Raw genomic sequence first — 23,938 nt, forward strand, 5'->3', positions numbered from 1 at the left:
GAGTCTATCATGTATTAAAGCCATGAAAGATCGGGCAGTGATCTTTAACCCCTCCTATACACAGAATTAATGAAAATAAAGTTATGAGACAGAATGTCAATGTAATAAATATTTAAATTCCACCATATCTGGGCTACTTAATAAATACTTCAACCTATAGAGGAAAAGGGGCTTTAATTATCAGAGATAACCTCTTTTTAGTAATTGCTTCTTACCAACAAACAGAAAGCATCATTCCGATTGGTAAGAAAATTAATGACAAAGACAGAAAACTTAGGCATGGGTGCCATCTTTTGGCTCTGCTGGAGAAGCTCTCATCCATGACTGGTGGTGATTTAAGAGGAAGTAACTCCCTATGGAGGGCTGGGTGTGGCAGTATCTAATAAGACCACAAACGCATTTACCCTGTGACCCAGCAATGTCGCTTCCAGAAATTTACCGGAAAGACAGACGTCCAACAATACAAAGCCTACAGTTAATTCAATGCCACATTATTTGTAATTATAAAATAGTATAAATAACCTAAGGCCAAACTATGGTATGTTAGACTATGGAGTATGATGCAGGTATTAAAAAAAGCGAGGAAGATACCTCTGAATTGATATGGGTGACATGAAGTAATTCCTAGGACATGCAACTATGAAAAAAAAAAAAAGCAAACTGCCAACAAGTATATACAGTGTGCTGCCTTTGGTGTAAGAAAGAAGGGGAAGGAAGAAGAGGTACATGTACAAATGTAAATGCACATCTGCCTATTTTTTCAGAGATAAACGTAGGAAAGGGAAACCAGAAACTAATGGAATTGGCTGCCTCAGTGGGAGGAGGGGAGGCAGTGATGACCTGGAAGGAATGGGGGAAGGACTGCCATTTCTCACTTATTTTTTTGCATAGCTTTTCAGAATTCTATGTATTTAAACAACCAAATCAATGAGGATGGGAAACCCCTAAAACAGAAAAGTAAAAAGAAAGAGATGAACCCAGCTATACTTCAAATGAGTAAAAAAGTCACACCAAAGGTGGAGAAGAACTCACCCAAGGAACTTCTGCATGCAGTGTTTTGACTGTATACCCTCTGTGTAAAGGGTAATGAGAACCACAAACAAATCTTGAACCTTCTTTGGGTGAGAAGGGAGGGAAGCTAAAGGATCATACCGTAGAGACATCATCCTTCCTTCCTGTTGGTCATTTTGAGACCCAGACTCCATGATCTGTAGCAGAGGTTCTCAAAATGTGGTCTTCAGACCAGCAGCAACACTTCTTCGGAAATTCTTAGAAATGCAGATTCCCCAGCCCCACCCAGACCCGCTGAGTCAGAAACTCTGCGGGTGGCGTCTAGGAATCCGTATTTTAACAAGCCTTCCACGTGATTCTGGGGAACTTTCAAGTTTGAGAACCACTGTCTACAGCTCGAAATACAACAGTGCTTCCATTAGAAAATATATATACATATATATGTAGTTTTACTTTTTTCTTGTTTATTGAAATACAGTTGATTTACAATATTTATATTAGTTTCAGGTGTACAACACAGTGGGTTGTACACACCATACAAAGTTATGTAATACTGACTACATTCCTTATGCTGTAGGTTACATCCTTGCGACTTATTTATTCTGTAACTGGTAGTTTGTACCTCTTAATCCCCTTCACCTAGTTCATCTGTCCCTCAACCCCCCTCCCCTCTGGCAACTACTAGTTTGTTCTCTGTATCTGTGTCAGTTTCTGTTTTGTTACATTTATTCATGTTTTGTTTTTGAGATTCCACATATAAATGAAAACAGATGGATGAATAAAAGAAATATGGTGTGTGTGTGTGTATATATATATATATATATATATATATATATACATAAAATAGAATACTAGTCTGCCATAAAAAAGAATGAAATCTTGCCATCTGCAACAACATGGATGGACCTAGAAGGATTAATGCTAATTGAAATGTCAGATAGACTAAGATAGATACTTAAATATTTTTTAAAATGGTAACATGGTAGGCTTCTATTTTAAGATAAGGAAAGTTTTGTCACACGGAAGTGATATACCCAAGACTATATGGTTAATCAGTGGCTAGAACCCCAAATTTTGGGTTCCTCATACACATTCATATAAACCACCTCAATGTCCCATTAATACAACTTCCAAAATTCTCTCTCCGTGGAAATTTTAGCTATTACTTTTGCCTGCTATTTACTGTATCTCTCTTCAGAATCACATCAGAGGCACTCTCTGAAAAGGCTTAGCCCCTTCCGCCTTTGCCATCCTCAAAGCTTCTCTGACTCTAGGGAGTAACAGCCAAGGCTGGGCTGGAGGGGAACCCTGAGAAGCCGCAGTAGTGGGAAGGGAGAAAGCTCTGAGGTTCGGAACAATGCGATGGCAACGCAGGTCTGAAATACGCACTCTGCCAGGTAGGAGGCATAACGGGGAACTGAAATTCTCCTGCTAGAGCCCCCTGGTCCTTCTGGATGTTTCTGTAAGTACTTCCCCAACTTACCTGTTGCGGGGCTGTGCCATTGGAGAGGATGTCCAACAGGTCGGAAGAGGAGAGAAAGTAAAACCTAGGGAAGGCCAGCCTTTTGGTATCCAGGTACTCTGCCAGGGCCTTCTCACACAGGTGCAATCTGAGGGCACAAAGAATGTCCTAATTAAGTTGGCCCAAATGTACCCAGGTATAGTACATAGACATCACCTAAAGGCAAACAAGGGCGACGTGGATTACACACAGAAATCAGCGCGTCGAACACATATGAGTGGGTGCGAACATCCACCCTGGTACATTTTCATCAGAATAAACACCTGTAATAATGCCCCAGATTACCCGAGCACATCGGCAAATCAAGGCACACACCAGACACACGCACTCTCTCAGAAGCAGTTAAATAAGGCAAGGACCTTAGAGACAGAGAGGGGAAAGGGGACGCCGCCTCCTCCATTACACAAGAGGCTGCAAGCTGACCATCACCTGCTCTGAATATCTTCCAGTTTCTCATAAAGACCTGACTTGTTGGTGGCTTCCACTACGTTTGGAGTTTTCTGAGCATCGTAAGCTAGCTCTTTAAAGTCAATGTCGATGCCTTCAAATCTTTTAGAATCCTGCAAATAAAAATGTGGAAAAGGTTAGCCATCACTCCCCTCGATGCCAAGGAGCTACCCTCGAGTCTGCTTCTGAAACCTGGTCCTACGTTGTCTACTACAGATTAGTCTTAAAGAAGGGAACGCCTTTAGCTGGAAACAGTGGTTCTCAAACATTTTGGTCTTAAAACCCCTTTATGTTTTTAAAAATTACTGAGGTGTGAAAAGAGACTTTGTTTATGTAGGTAATATTATATCTATCGATGTATCTCCTACATTAAAAGCTAGTTGATAAATTTTTAAAGACAACAATAATAATTCTATGTTACTTTTAGATCAAAATTATGTTAACATAATACCATGTTTTTATCTAAAACAGTTATATTTTCCGAAACAATGTAACTTAGAGGAAAAAGTGGCATCATTTCACTTTTTGGTGGTGGGGGGGACAAATCCCTTTAATGTCTGACTTAGAGGATGGACAGATTCTCTCCTCTGCTTCTGCATCCAATCTGTCATGACCTCACGTTAAGTAGCCTCTGAAAAACTCCACTGTATGCTCAGAGCAAAAGAGGCAAATACCATTTTAGTAGTGTTATTGAGATGGTTTTGACCTTGAGGATCTCCTGGAAAGGTCTCAGGGACTTCTCCGCCCCCAGCAGGGTTGCAGACCACACAAGATACATAACTCCTAAGTCAGGGAGAAAATGGACCCAGTGTTGTTTCTGGGTCCGTGCAAAAGTTTACATAACCAAAGTCAAGTTTTCCCACAGCAAATGTGCTGGCACGATGTCCAAGTTAATTAGGTATCATTTCCCCTAAACACACAAGCCCTCACAGTGTTGTTGAAATGACTGAGACAATAAAAAATGCAAAGCACTTTAGGCCAACACCTGGCACCTGGTGAGCACTTGTGTTGTTATTATTACATAACAATCATAATGGTATGTGCTCTGTGCCCGATTTTAATTAAATTCCTGAAGTAGTTACCAGTATTAGTCCCAATTTACATATGAGAAAATCAAGGCACTGAAAGGTTAAGTAACTTCCCTAAGGCCCTGCAGCTGCAAGTGGGAGAGTCAGAACCCAAGCCTCGCCAGTGGCCCCGGCCTGCTGGGGCCTCTGTGACCCACGCCTTTCTCCTAAGATACAAAAACAAGAGGGTGGGCTGAAGTGAATTATGACTCCACAATGAGATATTTTACACCAATTAAAAACAAAAAAGTGTCGAGGTTACAGAAGTATCGGAAATGTCCAACATAAATGTTCGAATGAAAAGAGCTGAATAGAAAATTGTAATTACATTGAGAGCAATTATGTAAAAACACGTGTAGATGTGAAAAAAAGTTGGGAAATATTCATAATGAATGAAAATATTTACTAGTTACGGTGTAAGATTATGACTGATTTTATTGTATTTTGGAATTGTCTTTGTTACCATATTGTTAATACAAAGAAAATAAGTGTATTTACATGTTTTACACACAAACCACAGACGTCAGTGATGCGAATTCTTTACTATGTTTAATTGAAAGTTCTCAAACGTCTCCTTTAAACCATCTACAAAAGTCTGCACCTACGTCCTCGTCCTCGCCCCTTCTCATTAACCCTGTGCTTCCTTATTCACTAGCACTGGAGATAAATAAAATCTGGCTTATTAGCTTCACTTAATTACAACAGAGAGCAGAATTGTTTCTTTTTTTTTTTCATTGCAAATGTACAACCTTTAATCTGCCTTATTACATTAAATACGCTTTTGTGGCATGAGCTGGAAAAATACCATGTTTTGATAGAATGTGCTTTAACTTTCAGACAAGGTCTGCACAACATGTGACATTTTGGAATCAAACTGATTTGCAAGCAAAGAGCTTGCTATGCTGAGAGATACAGAAAAAGTCTGCAAAAAAATTTTTTTTCCTAATGAATTAGAGTCCACTGAGAGGAGGTTAATTAATGGCACATGAATTAGGACAAATTAGAAGGGGCAAACCACTACAGGAAAGGTAGTAATGAGAAGAATGCATATTTTAGAGAAATTCCTCATTTAGCATTTGGCTGAAGACCGCTGCTTAGCAAGTGGGTACAGACCGGAGGTTTACAGAACAGCTCGCTGCAGAGAAGGAACTTGAGTTTGCCTAGAAGGATGCTCACTTCCAGTCGACACCTGCACTGTAATGATCTGTGGGGCAACCCAAGAGCAGTTCGTATTTTTGAAATTTCTCTTGTACAATTTTGTTTGTTTTTAAAGCCAGGTTCTCCTTGCTTCTTCCTACCCATTTAAGAACAAACTGATGGGCACGCATATCACTTTCTCTCTTTTCTCCCACCTGACTTTTGGCTTGTAAGGTCAACGCTTGTTGGAGGTACCCTGGAGTGAAGCCAAGGCAGGAGGCAGAGGAGGAAAGGTCTAGAGGACGCAGGAACTGGGGGGCGGTCCCTCGACTCGGGGGAGGAAACTGAGGGAGCAGGATTTCCTTAGCGGGTACCTGGGGCAGCTGAGCCCGGATATCTTCAGATCCAATGAATATACTTTCCAGGTGAGACCACGTGCGCTGCACATCAAACCAGATGGAGATGACAGCGTCAGCGGTGGACAGCTTCTTCTGCCAGCCCGACACTTCCTCCAGGAAGAAAGCAATGTACTTGGACATCATCAGGTTCTGAAGTTGGACCTGGTTGTCCTCCAGAACCTCGATGAGGTCCTCATCACACCGCAGCAGGGGCATGCCGGTCCGTGGGTGGGGCTCGTACTGGAATTCCATGCCCACCCAGGTGGTCTGCAGCTCCTTCAAGATCTTCTCCATGCCCATCTCCTTCACAGCTTTGTCCACAATGCCCCGGACCTCGTCCTCAAAGTGGTGCAGCTGGAGCTGCAGGAGGTGAGCCAGGGTGGTGCCCTCATCCACAGTGAAGCTCACGCCTGTGGCCTGCATCAGCTGCCTCCAGTGCCGCTCCCGGATGGCTGGGTTCTGCAGCTCGGCCACGGCCCTCAGGGAGGTCAGCGTGTTCAGCACGGTGGTTTCCAGGCCTGTGAAGGCCTCCCAGGCCCTGACCTCCTTGTCCAGGGCCCGGATAAGCCTGACAAACTGTTTGCACTCCAGCTCCATGGCCTCCACGTTGATATTCCTCCATGGGGTGGCCTCCCAGGCGTGGATGCTGGAGGTCACCATCCCAATCATGTCCCAGAGCTCCTTCAGCTGGCATATCTCCCTCCTACACTGCCTCAGCTGCTTGTAGTCTGGCACACTGACCTCGAACAAGCTGGCGGACTTGGAAATGGAGGCCACGGTGGATTCCATCTGCTGGATCTCAATGTGCCTGGCATCCAGCATTTGATGAGGGTCAGTACTATCAAACCTACAAAACACAATGTTTTCCCTTTATCAGTAGGGCACACAGGGGCCATTTCTTAGAGTTACCCGAGTGATACCAGCTCAAATCTTTAAATGCTTAGTATTTTAGCAAAGAGCAGTGACTTTCACCAAAGCCTGGGAAGAAGACATTCAGGGTGGGTTGGGTGGGTTGGAGCGGGATGAGCATAACCAGTTGGAGGAAGGACAATTCCAGAGGAGCGCCGTGTTTGGATCTGTTCTTCACCTCTGAGACGGTAATAAAAATACTCCTCCCATCCCCCACCGCCCCCACCCAGGGGTAGTGGGGGACACCCCTTTGTTCACGCCCTGTCTAGACTCTGCTTCCACTTGGTGGCCTCTGGACCACTCGACACAAAAGAGCGTTGTCATGTTACTGCAAACACAAAGCTCCTGCCAGGAGCTGCTCATGCTGGGTGGTCTGTAAGTGAGGTCACTGGCACTTGGACGTCCAACCCTGACCAGCTCTGGCATGGCTCCCTGTAGGGCAGTGGCTCTCAGTCTTGGCTGCATGTTAGAATCTCCTGGAAGCTTTAAATGGTTCCATGCCCAGGCTGCTCCCTGGACTAATTTAGGATCTTTGGGGATGGGACCCAGGTGACAGAATTTTTCAAACTCCCCAGGTGATTCTGATGTGCCAGGTTGGTGCCCTTCTCTGTGGGGAAACTCACGCTAATGACCAGCATCACCTTCAGGGAACAGTGCCTCCAGGTTTGAGAACCACTGAGAGGGTCCTTGAAATCTGAGCACAGGGCCCTCACTGCGTCCTGTACCTTCCCTCCCTGTGTGCCTCCCGTAGGGCTCCTCACCTCCTAGGAGCGTCCATCAAGTTGCCCCTCATCTCCTCCTGCCACCTGGGGCAGCCTTTGGTTCTGCACTTGACTCCTGTAAGCACTGCATCGAGCTTCACAGTTTTAGTGCATGTCTCCTTACCCACCCTCTTTTCCCCGGTGCTCACAGCACCCACTGCTGCTCCTGAGCCTCACCGGCATTAACCTACTTTACACTGCTACCCCTCCATCGTGCATTCCTGGCAGAGCATGAGAACTGTACACACAGAGGGACCCACGTGGGCAGGTAAGGTTCTGGGGTCAGGACCACCCAGAGCCTGAGTTTTCCTCCCCCGGCCTCCCTTTATCCTTTCCTCCCATCACAGTCTCAGGTCCCCTGGTTGCTGTGTGCTGGGAGGGCTAGATATTGGGCATACCATGACTTAAGTGTGAATACCATGTTTCTCTAAAATCAGAATAAGCACCACGGGGATCATCATAAAGGAACTGTTGAGAGGAAAGAAGCGACTAGAGAACTGTTCTCAAACAAGCACACGTGTGCGTGCGAGCGCGTTTGTGTGTGTGTCGGTGGGGTACGGGGGAGAGAAAAGGGAAGAGGATGGCACACAAATGCCTTCTCTCAGTTGTCTTTGGAAACATTTGACTTGACGGATGGAAAGTAATCCTAATTAAAGTCGTTTACCTGAGCTGCTCGCCACAAGCCTAATTACCATGCAACACAACAACAGTTACGCATGCCGTTAAGTCAGTGTCAGATCAACCGTGACGCTTGCTACGTTTCATTCCGGCTTGTTCCATCTACATAGTTCTGGCTCCTGTGCTCTGGCTGTGGATTTTCATCTTAAGAGGATGAGAATGAACATCATCCCGCATCTCACCGCTGTCCAGCTCCCAAGTGCTTCGGAACAGGCTGGAGTCCTCAGAGCTGAAGAGGGCCCTTTGTCTACATAGGCAAGGAGCTTTCTCCCTTGTGAGAGCCGTGGAGAAAGCACTAGAAGGAAAGAAACTAATACCCTCACGGCAAGTGGGCCAGCAGGAAAGACTACCGAGCACGAACGGTCCTTCTGCCCAACCTTTGTTTCCAAAGACTTGTTGTTGGAGTATGTTGGTTCTACTTTCCATCTTGACTAGAGTGAACCTGGCAAGTGAACTTAGCTTCTTGGTGTTAGTATGAGATCAGACAAATTCCAAGAGCCCACGTTCTGTCCAACTTATTAACAGAATATCACTCAGGAACATTAGGGAAGATAGGAGCTATGAGGGTCCGGCAGGGTACGCACAGAGGATAATAAATGATCTTTCTAACTCTTCTTTCCCCAGCACATATGAACATCCTTGAATCAATATCGGTTCCTCAAATATTTGTAAGAGGTGATCATTTGTCAAACCTATTCCAAACTTTATTTGCCCTGTGGCATAATTTTTGTTTATAGTTTAAATTTGTGGACAGTCATTTCCTGTTGCTGAGCACACATGAAAGTTAATTTGACCTAAGCAGTGAAAGGAAACCTCTAGACGGGAGAGCAGGTAACCCTCTTCCCATTTCAAAGCTCTAGTGCAAACTGTCAGGATATACACAGACCTGATTAATGTGCCTAATAAACTTGAAGCAGTTCTCCAGAGCCTGGGGGAGCAATACGGCATGAGAACAAGAAAGTAGCGGGAGGGAAAAGGGAGTAGTTAGTCTTTGAAATTGAAATCATAATGCAAAAGTATTTTAATCTAAAAGAGAAATGCCTGGAAAGTCTGGATGAATAAAGCTATAATTAAGAGAAATGGTAATACTCATGTGTGCGAACTTGGAAAAAGCGTTGATTCAGGCCCGACCTAGACCTGGGCATAGAGAGAGAGAGAGAGGAATAAGTGACTTAAACGAATCCCTGGGAAGCCGGCAGCTGGTAAATGCCAACCTCAGCACCACACCTGTACGCACAAGGAACAGCGCCACACCTCTGCTCAACACCCCAGAGGTATCACAGACCTCGACGTGCCCACTTGGGGCTGGTGAACTCTCAGTCCTCCCCATCCTGTGGCCCCATCTCAGGAGCAGTGGGACACACCGCCTTCCACTTTCTTGTCTAGATGGAAGATGGAGAGCCATGCACAACTCTCTCCCTGCCCCTCTCCCATATTCCATCAGTCCTGCTGGTTCTCCTCCTCCATCTCCCTCACATCCACCCTGCTCTCTCCCCATGCTCACTGCCACTGCTTCAGCTCAGGGCCCCCGCTTCTCACCCCGGCTGCTGTAATCACCCTCCCGTGGAGCCCCGGCCTTGAGTATGTCCCGCTTCGTTCTGTTCTCTGCAGCCACGATAGAGTGGTGTCTACAGGACATGTGTTGTTCTCATGCTTGGACAACTCAATGCTCATCTGTGCTCAGAGCCTGGTCACTGGGACCCTCTATCCTCATCTCCCGCTGCCTGCATCCGAGCCACACACACACGCAGTTCTCCACCTGTTTGTTCTGTTTCATCCTCCCGTGTCTCTGTATGTTCTGCTTCCTTTGCCTGGAATATCCTCGCTTTCCACTCCTCTTTTTGTTCCAAATAGCTAATTCTCATTTGCCCACTGGCTCAAGCTCCATTTCCTGCAAGGGGTATGAACTGCCTCCTCAGGGAGCATTAAAGTTGGCACTCAATGAAAATGTCTAGTTACTCATTTTTGAAATTGACCCTGAGGCTGTACGTCCTTGAGGTCAGGGGATGTGTATTACCTGAAAACCCCAGTATTTACACATTTTTTGCCAACTCTGCTCTTGAGATCACAACCTCTTGTGCTCCGTGGAAGCCTGAATCATGTGAGTGAATCAGATTAACTGCAAGAACAGGGTCACGCAGAACCGATGACATGTCTGAGGGTGCTGATGTGTGCCTGGGAGAGCTGAAGACCAATACCGCTCTTTTCTCCAGCTTTTGGAGAGACAACAGACCCTGCACAAGTAAGACAAAGGCCCTTCTTCCCTCACGTTTGCTGCCCTGGGCTGTCTGGAAAGCCTGGCTTCCTCTGGCTGTCATGCAGAACAGCACCCAGTGGGCGGGTGTCTTCACGAAGGTTCTCCCAACCGTTCACTGACTCTGGCCGCTGGCCAGCTGGAAACAATGATGGTCTCTCATAGGGAACAAATGCTTTGGCTGAGAAACCCCTGGATCACCTTGATCCTGATGTGGTAAGAAGACTGGCTGACATGGCATCATTCCTTAAGGCCAGGCCTGTGCTCAGGGGCAGGAAGACTGAGGAAGAGAAAACCACTGCAAGTGTGGAGCATCCCTTCCACTCAATGGGGAGAATGAGTCCCCAATTTTAAGAGTTGTGGCAAGTCGTTGAACCCAGGTGCGGTGATTCAGCCAATTACGTGACGTGAGAGAGCTCCGCTGGGAATGTGCTGAGACAGCCTCGAGTTAAGAACAGGAGGTAGAAAAACTCAACTTGCACATGAAGAAAGGATCTCACCCCAAGCCGCCTGCCTTCACCCTGCACCTGTCAGACCGAGAGCCTTTCGAGACACACACTTTCCTTTTCCTCCCAAAGAAGAGATCAATGTGAGCATCAACTGTCATCTAATCAGCAAGAGAAACTCGCATTCACAGAGGACACCCCAGGTTCTGCATTTTAGAAATTCGTGAGTGATCTAAAAGTGAAGGAGCCAGAACAGAACTCATTTGCCGCACACAGTATCTAAACATTTTAAACACACACATTCATGCACACTAAACTAAGAAACAAACCCATGAGCTGACAACCACCAAGATTTCCTTCAGCAATAAATCCATGATTCTGCTCTAGTTTTGATCGTTTTCTTGACTAGAAGAGAAATACATCAAAATTGCAGTAATGTTTGGCTTTGCACACTGCTGTGAGCAGTTCTTTTCAAAGTATTCTCTTGCAAAGATTCATCTGCATGTTAAAGTAACAGATGTGAATTTGGAAAACCCAGCAAAGGGTAGCAATATCCTCACAGCCACCAGATACACGTGCAAGAAAGAAAAACCAACGCAGCTATCAAATTAACAAACAAGACCTGATCAACACACACACATTATGTGACCACGAACGGGGGGTACCAGATTTCCATCAGACACACAGAAACACACCAGCAAACGAGCACTGTTCCCTTTCAGGCAGTCTCAGAAGTCTGTTCGGGAAAATATTTCACCAAACATCTCTGGAATCCCTCTTTTGAACTTTTTTGACAAGACAGATGATGTAAAGATATCAGTGTCACCATCTTCACGGCTGTTGCCTTTGGTGTGGGTGTTGTGAACACTAAGCAGTAGTGCCAGCTTGGCCATGCACCTCCTTCTTCAGCTTTGGCCCTGTGTGATCAGTGCTGAACTTCAGACGTTCAAACGCAGCCCCAAAGGAGAGTCCAGAGAACAGGCTTCAGACTCTGAAAGAGCAGTCCCACAAGGAGTTCCACAAATGTTCTGAGCAGCAGATGTTTCTCTGGAACAGGGCACAGCCCCTAGGCCACTGTTCTGAAGGCGCACAGTCTCATTTGGAGTTTCACGCCCTGGCATGACTGCTTAAAAGGGGAGCAGTTACTGCCCCTGAGGCCAGCAGCCTCTCACTTGGCTGTACACTGTCATCACCTGGGGAGCACTACAAACTACTGATGCCCCGTCTCACCCCCAGAGAGTCCGATTTAGTGAGTGTGGGACAGAAGGAACAATGCAAGTTTTAAAATCTCCCCAGGTGATCTTACTGTGCAGCCAAAATGGTGGCCCCTGCTTTAGAGCCCTGTGCTGCATGTTCATCTTAAGCACAGCTTCTGTGTCTGTCCTTCCCTGCCTCTTAGCGTACCGTCTTGTTCTCTCTAGCCTCAAGTATAGTGTGTGGGAGATGGCAGGTGCTTAATAAATGTCTGATGAATGAATAATAACAGGTAGGCCATCACTGTGTGCCAGGCGGGGTGACCAACAGCCTCAGTTTGCCTGAAACAGAGGGGCTTCCCTGGATGTGGGACTTCCAGTGCTAAAACCAGAAGAGTCCCAGGTAAACCAGGGACTGGCTGGTTACCTGAGTGCCACGTCCTATACTAAAAAGTCAGGAAGATTCGCTACTTAATCCTATCACCAACACTCTGTGGCAGATACCATTACCAGCCTCATTTTGCAGATGAGGAAACGAGAAGCACAGAGATGTCACATGACTGCCCTGCCTTGGGCCGTGAGCAGTAGACCTGAGAGTAGACGCTGGGCTCACCAACTCCAGAGTCCATGTACTTAGTCATTATGTTGCATTTCCTTCCAATAAAGCTGTAATTTTTTTTCCGGTTTCATTTGTTGCTTTAACATGCATCTCCCAATGTAAACTTTCTGTGAGTAAGTTACTCTTGAAAATGAAGTTTCCTTGTTCCTCACACAGGGCATTTTTCAGTCTGGAGTCTTCCAAGTCTATCTAACCGAAACTACAGACGAGACCCCAAAGGAAGTCCAGCTAGGAGAACAAAAAGCAAGTCCTGGAGCTGGGCTGAGGGGGGGCACACACCGCAGCTGGCACGCCACGACACAGAGCCACCAGAACCGGCTGGGCCTCCTGGCTGGAACCCCAGCCCTGAGCAGCAGGCCAGGAGCCACCCCGCAGAGCCCTCCCCCAAGGGAGGGAGCCTCCGAGGAAGGAACCCGTGTGCGCGCACGCAGGCACCCGTGACCGGCGCTGCCCGTCCCAGCTGCTTTGTTTGCGGAAAGGGCCCTAACCACAAGTGGGGAGGTGGCTGAGCGGTACTAAGCGGAGAAAGCACACCTTGAAGTACATCCCTCACCTCGCCTCCTGCCGTGAGGCCACTAGAACGTCTTCCAAAATTGTTTTAAGACTCTACCAGCTGCTTTTTCAAAACAAAATAACTGGTCTGTGAGAACTTAGAATATGAACACTATAGTAAAAAATTGTCATTTGATTATATACAATCCCTTTATGGACCTGGAGACACAGAAGCCCCTACACTTTTTTTTTTTTTAAGGCCAAGCATTTGCACAGCCTTCGTCATCTTGGAGGGGCCACGATCGGACTGTGGACGTCAGCACCATGTTCCAACCAGTGGGCCTGAACGGGAGGGAGGACTACTAACCAGTCTCCACCTGTTCTAGGGACACACGCGCTCAACAGAGAGCTCATCCGTGACTGGAGGGGGCCGTGCTGAAGGGATGGGAGATGGGGTGGCGCCCTGGGCCCACACCTGCAGGGGGGCTGTACCTGCAGGGAGGAGGGGTTGTACCTGAAGGGCGCCTCGCGGCGGAGCCGCTCCCAGAGCTGCTGCTGCTCCAGCTCCAAGGCTGTGCACCTCTGGCGGAGGACACCCACTTCATTCGCCTGCAGCGGGGCCACCTGCTGCCTCACGGTAATGGCCATCTTTTTCATGGTGTTCCATTTCTCAGGCAGCTCCTGCAAAGGAGACCTCAGTGTGGTCAGACCCACACTGTGCTCCCCTCCCCAGGAGTCCTGAAGCTGGGCGTGCCCGGACGTCTTCACCTCTGCCGCGATGCCCGGCTACGCTGTTGTGATATATTGCTTGCCGTTTCCTGACAACTGCCCCTTCCCTGACTTGGCTCCCCGGTTGCCCTCTCCCCCGCCTGTCACCTAATTCTGACTTAATACTATCCTTTTTGCCCTCAACTTCCAACCCAGTAACCCTTGCCCTTTTCTGTATTTTCTAAGGGTGCTTGGTTATTTTCTTGTATGCCCTTCTTAGAGCAACGTGACATTCCCCAGACCTGCTTTTCTTCCTCTGAGTCAAAAAGTTGGTTTTCTCTAATTCTGAAAAAAAAACAAAACAAAAAAAAAAAAAACCAAACACTTCATCCACATCTGTTCTCCCATATATCTCCAGCATTACGGTGTTTCATATTTACTGAGTTTCAAGACTGCGGTACACATTATACACCTAATTCCAAAACCCTGAGTTATCACCAAGTCCTGTTTCTCTCTTACTTCAGCCTACCTCATCCCACTCTGAAATCCCCAAACTTCCCCTCTGTTTCTTTCATTAGGAAAACATAAACTTTGCACTGACCTCCAGCTGCTTGAACACTGTCTCCGGCAATTCCTGTTCATAGGTCCTCAGCAGTTCAATAGTTTGCTTCAGAGGCTCAAACATCTCATCGGTGCTGCTCTGCCGTTCTTTAACAGCCACAAGGTGTCCCATGATCTCAACCAACCCTTTGAAATCGCCTTTTTCGACTTTCTTGAGCAAGCCATTCTCGCTATTTTTTATAAATGCTTCAAGGTCGGCCAAGCTGAGTAAAACAAACAGGACGTGAGGAGCCATCCTCTTCCCACTCCTGGGAAGGAAGAGTTATTTATTTCCCCGACACCAGCAGCTATCACTATGGAAAACGCTCCATGTGCCCACACTCTGTGGAGGCTACATCCTGACCACGAGACACGGCCCTCTTCAGAAATGTCAAAGTCTCGAAGGACAAAAACTGAGCCCTCCATGATGGAGGAGACTCAGGAGACAGGGCGCGTTATTGGGACAACTGGTGACACGTGAGTCAGTCCGTGGATGAGTTCCTACTTCTGCACCACTGTTAACATCCTTGTGTCGATAATGGCGTCACAGTCCCACGAGATGTTAGGATTTGGGAAAGCTGGGTGAAGGTGAAGCAGAACTCTTTGTACTATTTTTACAGCTTTTTAAAACAACTAATTTCAAAGTATAATAATTTCAAAGTGAATATATGATGCGTTGTTTTGTGAATCTGAAATTATTTTTTAAAAAACTGAAAACAGTCTGGTCTCTATGGTTATACACACTTGGGTCTAGTTTTGATGCTCACTAGATGTGTAACCATGGCCAAGTCATTTAACATCTCCGAGCCTCTGCTTCCTCACCTATGAGACTGAAAAAAATCACTTGTCTCACCAGTGCTTATGAGAGTTAAGTGAGATTCATTCTTTAATTCAAAATGTTTATCGAGCATCTATACTAAGCCCCAGCATGCTTCTAGGTTCTGAGGACAGGACGACAAGTAAGAGAAACAAAGCCTCTGTTCTTATGAAGCTCATGTCCTAGTGGGAAAAATAAACAGGAAACGGGGGGAGGGCGTAGCTCAGTGGTAAAGCGCATGCCTCGCATGCAGGAGGTCCTGGGTTCAGTCCCCAGTGTCTCTGCTGAAACACCAAATAAATACATAAATAAACCTAATTACCCCCCCAAAATAAACATATAAATACATAAACAGGAAACAGATCGATGAAACGCATGAGTACACTCAGCGATGCATGCGATGAGATGAGGGCCTAGAGGCTGAGGACAGGACTTTACACGGAGCGGTCAGTGGGGCCTTTCTACTGAGACGACGTCCTAGCAGCAATGTAAACAGCATGAAGGAGGGGGCACCGGGAAGAAACAGGAAAAGAGCTTCCCAGGCTCGGGAGCTGCGTGCAGAAAGGCACTGAGGCTGGATTCAGTCTGATTTGTTTGAGGGAGAGGGGTAGCAGAAGCATGAAGAGGACAGGAGGAAGCATGGAGGGAGAAGCGGGCAGATAAGGGGCAGACGCTGTACGGCCCTACTGGCTGTGGGAAGAGGTTCAGATTTTGTTCTAAGTATGAGAACGCCGAGTACAAGAATGGCATAACTTGATTTATTTTCAGAAAGAGCTGTATATGGAGGAGAGAGGACTTCACTGGAAGTGGTGCTGGTGCTGGTGGCATGGATCAGGGAGACAAGAACAGAAGCCAAGGGGGCATTTAGGGACTATAATGATTGTTTGGGTGACAGAAGAGACTGGCTTTGACCTGGATGGTGGACATGAGGAGCGGTCAGATTCAAGGCAGTTTTTTGGTATGTAGAGCCAGGAAGACCCACTGATGGGTTGGGGGAGAGGTGTGAGGGAACGAGAGAATTCAATAAGGACTCCTGGCAATGCAGTAAATGATGATGCCATTTAAAGAGATGGGGAAGACGGGTTTTTGTTTTTTGTTTTTTTTTTTGAGGGAGAACTGGGAGAGGAGTTTTTTTGTTTGTTTATGTTTTTTGGGGAGAGGAGTAATTAGGTTTGTTTATTTTTTTTAATTCATTCATTTATTTAATGGAGGCACTGGGGACTGAACCCAGGACCTCATGCATGCTAAGTAATCACTGTGCCACTGAGCTATGCCCCCCCCTGCTGCCTCAGGAATAAGTCTTAAACACGTTAGGTCTGAGGTGCCTCACAGACACTAGACACCAAAGGGGAGGTATTTATTACACAGTTGAATGTAAGTCTAGAATTCCTAACAGGTGGGGCTAAAGATGTAAATTTGGTAGTTACCAGCACACAGATGTATTCAAAATGTTAGGTTAAATACCACCTGGAATATGACTGTGGATAGAACTGAAATTCCGGGATTGAGGTATCGGAAATTCTAGTATTTTAAGTCCTAGAAGAGGAGGTGTGTCAGCCAAGGAGACCATGAAGGCATAACCTGTGCGACAGGAAGAAATAAGAGAGTGAGGTATCCCGAAGAAACAGTCTGGGAAGGAGGGAGTGATCGGCTGGGCCAAGCACTGCTGAGAGGTGCAAGTGAGAAGATGACCGGTCATCAGCCCCGGATGTGGCCCTCTGAAGCTCAAGGGGGAGTTTGACAAGAACGATTTCAGTGGAGCAGTCTAATGAAAGCCTGACTGGAGGGTGGGTTGGAGAATGGTGGACCTTTGCTTCTAGTTGTATGACGTACACGGTAATATGAATGACTCTTCTGCTAAAACAACAACAATGCATACGTGGCTATTTCAGAATCATTTAAAAATGTATCACTGAGGTGGCATGAAATTAAGAAATCTCCAGAGGCTGAAAATGCAGTGAAAGCAGAAACCCTGGGAGGAAAGCAAGGTTCAAAGCTGTCCTGCACAGGGTAGTTTCTACTGAACCCTGGGACCCCGAGCTGCTGCTCCGAGGCTTTATGAGCTGTGGGGAGGAGACGACTAAGCCCAGGGACCACATAAGGTGAGGAAGCTAATGGGAGGCTGCATGGGAAGTTTCAACACCACAAAGGTTAGCAAGCAGCAAACGCACTGCACGGTAGGGCGCGGCACGGAAACGTGCCCGTACTGGCCTTGGCACTAGGTGGACTATTCTAAGTTGACGTTCAAGTGGTCTGGGGTTGGAAGAGTCCCTTGAAGACTGGCAGAAACAAATGAAAATCATTCCTGGAGCAATGCAACAAGAATCCAACCCTCAAAGGATGAGACTCCAAGGAACATGATTTCATAATCCAAAGTCACAAAATAGGCAAGGAAAGAAGTCACCATGAGTGGGAGCCAGCAGAAACAGCAAAATCAAACCTGTGAAGATTTCAGATATTGGAATTCAGATGCAGAATATAAAACAGTAATATTCAGTAAGTCAAAGGACAAAAAGAATTCTTGTTTAGGGGCCTTGCTTTTTTGTTTGTGACCCACACGGCGAGAGCAAGTGCCTTCCCTACAGTTTCCCAGACGTCTACTGGAGGCTGGCTAAGAAAAGCAATTTCATCCTTTTAGGCACGATATATCAGTTTCTACAGAAAGGCTGTCTTTAGGAATCGCCCATCAGAAGCCTAGATAAGCTCTTACCTTCTCAATAATAGGTCACCACCCCTGCCCCTGCCCCAACTTGCCTTTAAGATCTATCTCAGAGTCAGGAATGAAGGTGATTTCAGAAGTTCTTGAAATACAGTCAGGATCTGTGATAGTGTGGACCTTTGTATTGAATAATGGATTCAAAAAAGTGACAAAACCTATTGAAGTGGGTAACATGAAAACTATGGCCTGTGATGGCATTACTATGCGAAAGGAAGCTTTTAATATGTGTTCTAGCAATGCGAAAATGATCATACTGTGTTATGTTAGTGGACAATTCCAGGAGAAAGAAGCTAATAATTTTCTGTAGGCCTTTATGTTACCTTTGATCTACGGCATGAAGAAACAAACCATTTTTAAGCTGAGAAATCAAAAGTTATCTTGAGATCATCCTCTAGTAAATGTATTCTAAAACTTAAAAAGTGAAAAAATAAAAGAGAATGAACTTGGCAAAGAACAAGAGGGTATAGAAATGAATAAACAAAACTGTAAAATAACCAAATACAAGATCTAAAAATGCAAATTATAATGAAAATTCAAAGCTCACTGAATGAATTAAACAGGCAATTTAGACAAAACTGAGAGAATCTGACTACTGTATGATAAAAGTGGAGAAACTATTCTACTGCAGTGCAGAAATACAATAAACTGCAAACTATGAAAACTGTTCAAAGACATAGGGGATACTGAAAAATGTATACGTGTAATAAGAGCTCTAGAAGGAGGTGATACAGAGAATGGGCAAGAAGCAATCTTTGAGGAGATCGTGGCTGAGAATTTTCTTGAATTAATGAAAGACACCAAGTATTAGGTCAAGGAATCCCAACAAATTCAAGGTAGAATTAATATAAAGAAACCCTCACACAGGTACTTCAATATGAAACCAAAAATTTTTAAAAATCTTAAAATTAGCTGCAGAGTAAAGATACATTTCTATTAAAAAAAACAAAAAACAAAACTAAACAGATGGCTGACCATGCAACAGCAAAAATGAAGCCAGGACACAACGGAATAATATTTTCAACGGACTCACAGATAGTATCTCTGATCCTGGAATTCTCTCTTCCACAAACAAGTTTTTTCAAGAATGAGGGCAAAATATATAAATTTCCAGACAAAGAAAGAAGGAGAGTTCCACCAACAGGAACTTACTAAAGGACTTTCTAATGGCTATACCTCTGGTAGCAAGTCTGTAATGTAGAAAGATGGAACGAGTAAAGATATTGGTAAATATGCAGGTAAACTTAAGTAAACATTGAATGTACAGAAATAAAGTGTAATTTGCAGAGTTTAGATAAATAATAGAGAAGAATTGAAGTTACTGGGAATGATAGAATATAATTTGGGTTAAATGGCTGAGATCAAACTATTCTAAAGTCGTACTGGTTGTGAAAAGAGTAACAGTACTATTAAGTTTATTTCTTTTAAGAATGTTTTTAAAACTGGCTATGGTTAACCATTAGGACAGTAGATTTAGTACAACGTCCAAATAAGCAGAAAGGAAAAAATGGAAAAAGAAAAGAGAAAATATCAAAAAATTCAACCCCAAAGCAGGCAAGACATTAAAAAGAAAAAGAAAAGAAGAACAAACAGAAACTACACAATAAAATGGTACAAATGAATTCAAATATAGTACAACAGACATTAATGAACAAAACCCCCCAGTTAAAAGAAAGATATTAAGGTAGATAAAACACTCAGCTCCATGCCAATAATAAAGATCTCTTGTAATACAAAGGCACAGAGAGACTGAAAGCCAAAGGATAAAATGAGAGACATTGGGCAAACATCATACAAAGGACCCAGTTAATTATATTAATATAAGACAAAACACACTTTAACCCAAGAAATAAAGCTAATGATAAAAGATTTTTAATGTGTGGCAAAAAGAGTCCATTATCCAGGAAGATATAAAAAAAGCTCTGCATGCTCATATAACAGAACTTAAAATACATGGAAATGAAAAGTGACAGAACTGAAAAATCAACAGTCTACCACCCAAGTGGGAGATTTTTTAACACAATTATCTCAGTAATTGACAAATTAAACAGACAAAGAAAATAGCAGTGAGGTTATGGTGGATTTGAAGAAAACAAGTTTGAGCAAATGGGCATGCATAGAACATTACGCCCAGCAGTGATAGAATACACATTCAAATGGGCACAGAACATTAACAAAAACTGACCATACTGTAGTGCATAAAGCAAATCTCAACAAATTTCAGAAGCTTGTTATTATATATGTCACATCCTCCAACCAGATGCAATTGTTAAATTAATATTAGGAACATAACCAGAAGAACCCCATGTTTTAAGATTTTAAAATATAAATATAAATAGATCATAATGAATACTAAAATATTTAGGACTAAATTATAATGACAATATTGCATACTAAGACACGTGAGATGTAGGTAAAATTGTACTTAGAAGGGAATTTATAACTTTAAATGTTACATTAAAAAAGATGGAGGGCTCAAAATGAATAAGCAAAGCACACATCTTAAGTTAGCCAAAGGACAGAAAATAAACCCAAAGAAAGTAGAAGGAAATAATAAACATAAAAGAATAAATTATTGAAATAGAAATCAAATTATAATAAAGAGGATCAAAGGGCTCATAAGATAGTTCTTTGTAAATGTCTGGTAAGATTAATTAAGTGAAGAAGTCAGAAAGCACAATAAAAATGAATAGAAATGTAAAGAGGGACATAATCATAGATTCTGTAGAGATTAAACAGGTAAGAGAATAATATAAATTTCATGACAATAATTTGAAGATTTACATGAAATGGCTACATCCCTAGAAAAATACGACTTACGAAGGAAGGAAAAAACCTTAATATTCCTATAAACATTAGAGAAATTACAGGTAAAATCTTGCACAAAGAAAATGCCAAGCCAGATGGTTCGATAAGAGATTTAAAGCAAATTTTCAAGGATCAGAAAATTTCAATCTTATATCGCTCTTATGGAAAATAAATAGGAAGGATTACTTCCCGACCCATTTTATGAAGCTAGCAGAACCACAGAGCAAGATCAGGCAAAGCCAGTACAGAAAGGAAAAACTGAAGGCCAGTCTCAGCAAACACAGACACAACAGCCCAAGTGAAACATGCTCAACAAAGTCAACCAATGAATATACTGAAAAGGATAATATTTCATACTGGCTCATCTCAGTAATGCTAGGTTGGCTTAATATTAGAAACCAAATAACATATTCACAACTTTAACACATTGAGGGGGAAAAAAAAAACAGTTACCTTAATGGAGTTAGGAAAAACCTTCGATAAAATGTTATATCCATTTATGTTAAATCCTCTTAACAAATTAGGAATAGAAGGGAACTTGTTTAATCAGATAAAGAGAATCCATAAGAAAATCACAGAATATTATACTACTTGCTGAAATGTTGAAAGTATCCTCTTTAAGATCAGGGACAAGACAAGGATACTTATCACCACTTTATCCAATGTTATATCAAAGTCCTAGTCAGTGTAGTCAGATAGGAAATAGTGATAAAATGCATTAAAAGATGACTGAGAGGAAGAAATAAAATTATCATAAATTTATACATGATGACTAAGTACATAGCAAACAAAGAGTACATAAGTAAATTATTAGAGTTAACAAGCTAATTTAGTTGAGTTGCTTGATACAAAATCAATATACAAAAATCGATTTTATTTCCAAATACACACGGAAAATATGATTTAAAAATATCACTTATGCCTGGAAACAAAAAATAAAATACTAAGAAATAAATCTTAACAAGACATGAAAATTATTTTAAAAGTAACAATTACAAAATTTCACTGAAAGACACTGAAGAATGTAAATGGAGAGAAAACATGGTCTTAGACAGGAATACTCAGTAAAAAGATGACAATTATCCTCAAATTGATCTATAGTCACTGCAAACATAAGCAAAATCCCAATGGACTTCTTCTTCTACAAACTGATTGCGAAATTTATGTAAAACAGTCTAACAATTGTTGAGACACTCTTAATGGAAATGAATAAGGTGGGGAATCGCCTGCCAGATATCAAGATTTATTACAAAGTTATAGTGACTAGGACTGTGTCATATTAACGCAGCGACAGGCAAAGAGCTACTTAACATACAAGACGAAACTATAACTATAACTAAAACTTTTAGGAAAGGACAGAAGAGAATATCATTAGAATCATTAGGACAAGAAAGGATTTATTTAAGAGAATAGAAGGTCACACAAGGGAAAAGATGGGCACATTTGGCTACATAAAATTGAACTGTTCATAAATATACCATAAACACAGTGGGAACACAGGCCACAAAACGGGAGACTGTATTTGTAACATATACAACTAGTAAAGGATTAGATACAGAATATATAAGTAACTTCTAATTACGGAAAAGGAAAAGGTAAGGTCCAATAAAAAATGGGCAAGAGCTATGAACAAGCACTGAAGAGGAAACATAATGGCTCACCCCAAACACAGGAAGACCAGCCACTTCATTCACAATCAGAGTGATGTAAAATATTTACCACAATGAGACGTCACTAAACGCTCATCAGAACAGGCAGCATTAAACAGTCTGTCAGTAAGAAGAGGAGCTAGGCTGTGGGGCTACAGGAACTTTCACACACAGCTGCTCCCTGGAGACCGCTGGCGTGATCTGCACTGGCCCAGCAGTTCCGCTCTTATGTGTACACCTGGGGGTGACTGCTCGTGTATCCCGCGGCACCTGTACACGAGAACACACAGCAGTCTCGTCGATATTAGTGAATCCCCTCTGACACAACCCACGTCCTCGTTAACTATAGGATGGACAGGTTAACTGTAGCATATTTGGACGGGGTACTCTACAGCAGCTAAAATGAATGAACCAGTGCTGCATTCTCAACATGCATGGATCTCAGAATGCTGAGTGAGAGAATCAAGACACAGAAAGATAGGTGGTATGCGATACTGCTTCATTTTTACAGTTTTAAAATGCAGATGTGTATGTGTGTGTGTGTGCGTGTGTGTACTGAGCCATGAAGAAAAGCACAGACAGGATTATGTCACATTTAGGGCAGGGGGCACATCTGGCAGGGAGGAAGAGGGATTTGATCAGGGAAAAATGCATAAGGGAATTTTAAAATATAGTTAATGTTCTCTTTCTTAGCTGGATAAGGCAAATGGAAGTGTTCATTTTAATACTTTTTTCTAAATTGTATGTATGCTACATTTTATAATGAAACTTCTTGTAGAGGGAATGGAAGATGGAGAAGTAAAGGGACCAAGAACAGACACAACTTGTGAGGAATTTTGCTGTGAAGAGGAGCACACAGAAATGGTGCTGGAGCTGGAAGGACTGTGGGGCTGTGTTCCTTTCTTTTTTTTTTTTTTCAGATGGCAGACATGACAATATATTTGCATGCCACTGAGAATGTATGAAGGGAAAAAATAGATGGTGTTGTTGATAGGAAATATTTAAGGAGGCAAGTCTTCAGGTAGGTGAGAGCAAAGAGGCTGGACTTAGAAAAGCAGCTTATGCACTGTAACAGGAGGTAGGTGAATGTATGGCTTCAAGTGTAGGTAGGCTGGTAGATTTGTTGGTAAAAAGGTGCATTTGTTCTCTTGCGACTGGTTCTAATTTTTCAGTGAAATGAGAGGGAAGGTTATAAGGGAAGAAAGGATATTTGAGGTTTAAGGAGAAAGAGTTGGGGGAGCTGGAAAGCATCTCTGAAAATGTTCAGGGCCTGCTTGAATTTTACGTTCGTAGCTTTAATACGAGATTGGTCAGGAGAATGGTTTGTTCTTCCTTCATCAAGGACGACCTGCTCAGGCGCAGGTGTGGAGCGCTGAGTTTAGAGAGTCAGAGTTTTACTGCATGGGAACAGGAATGGGGAGTAAGGGTGATAAATGCTGAGAAAGTGTCAGGGCCAATGGGCTGGAAATCCTGATGGGGCTGATGAACTTGGCATGGCAGGGTGGCCAATCTGTGACCTGGAAAGATACCAGGTGGTGGTCAGTCAACAGAATGCTTAAACCTGAGACTGTGAAGGGGAGCAAGTACTTCCACATCTTACCCTCCACTCCACTGAGAGCGCAGCAGGGAATCAGGGAGCAGAGGTGTGGCGGCGGGCAAGGGCACAGGAGACAGAGGCCAAGACAGTAGAAGGCAGGTGTAATGAA

The 23,938-nt window shown here is 43.7% G+C and overlaps 1 protein-coding gene across 2 annotated transcripts in view; it reads right to left on the minus strand.

Moving 5' to 3' along the window:
• The window catches only part of DNAH9 (dynein axonemal heavy chain 9), a 276,427-nt gene that overhangs the window by 198,308 nt on the left and 54,181 nt on the right, over positions 1-23,938 (minus strand). For both annotated transcript variants that reach the window (XR_012499359.1, XM_074342145.1), the window contains exons 18-22: positions 14,244-14,466; positions 13,449-13,615; positions 5,559-6,429; positions 2,963-3,093; positions 2,495-2,621 (exon numbers count right to left, since the gene is read on the minus strand). Coding sequence is in view for 1 of the 2 variants with exons in the window: in XM_074342145.1 (XP_074198246.1) it covers positions 2,495-2,621; positions 2,963-3,093; positions 5,559-6,429; positions 13,449-13,615; positions 14,244-14,466 (1,519 nt within the window). In the remaining variant the exon portion in view is untranslated. The remainder of the gene's footprint in view (positions 1-2,494; positions 2,622-2,962; positions 3,094-5,558; positions 6,430-13,448; positions 13,616-14,243; positions 14,467-23,938) is intronic.

The sequence above is a fragment of the Camelus bactrianus genome, chromosome 16 (assembly GCF_048773025.1).
Source record: "Camelus bactrianus isolate YW-2024 breed Bactrian camel chromosome 16, ASM4877302v1, whole genome shotgun sequence".
In the NCBI taxonomy this organism is placed as follows: domain Eukaryota; kingdom Metazoa; phylum Chordata; class Mammalia; order Artiodactyla; family Camelidae; genus Camelus; species Camelus bactrianus.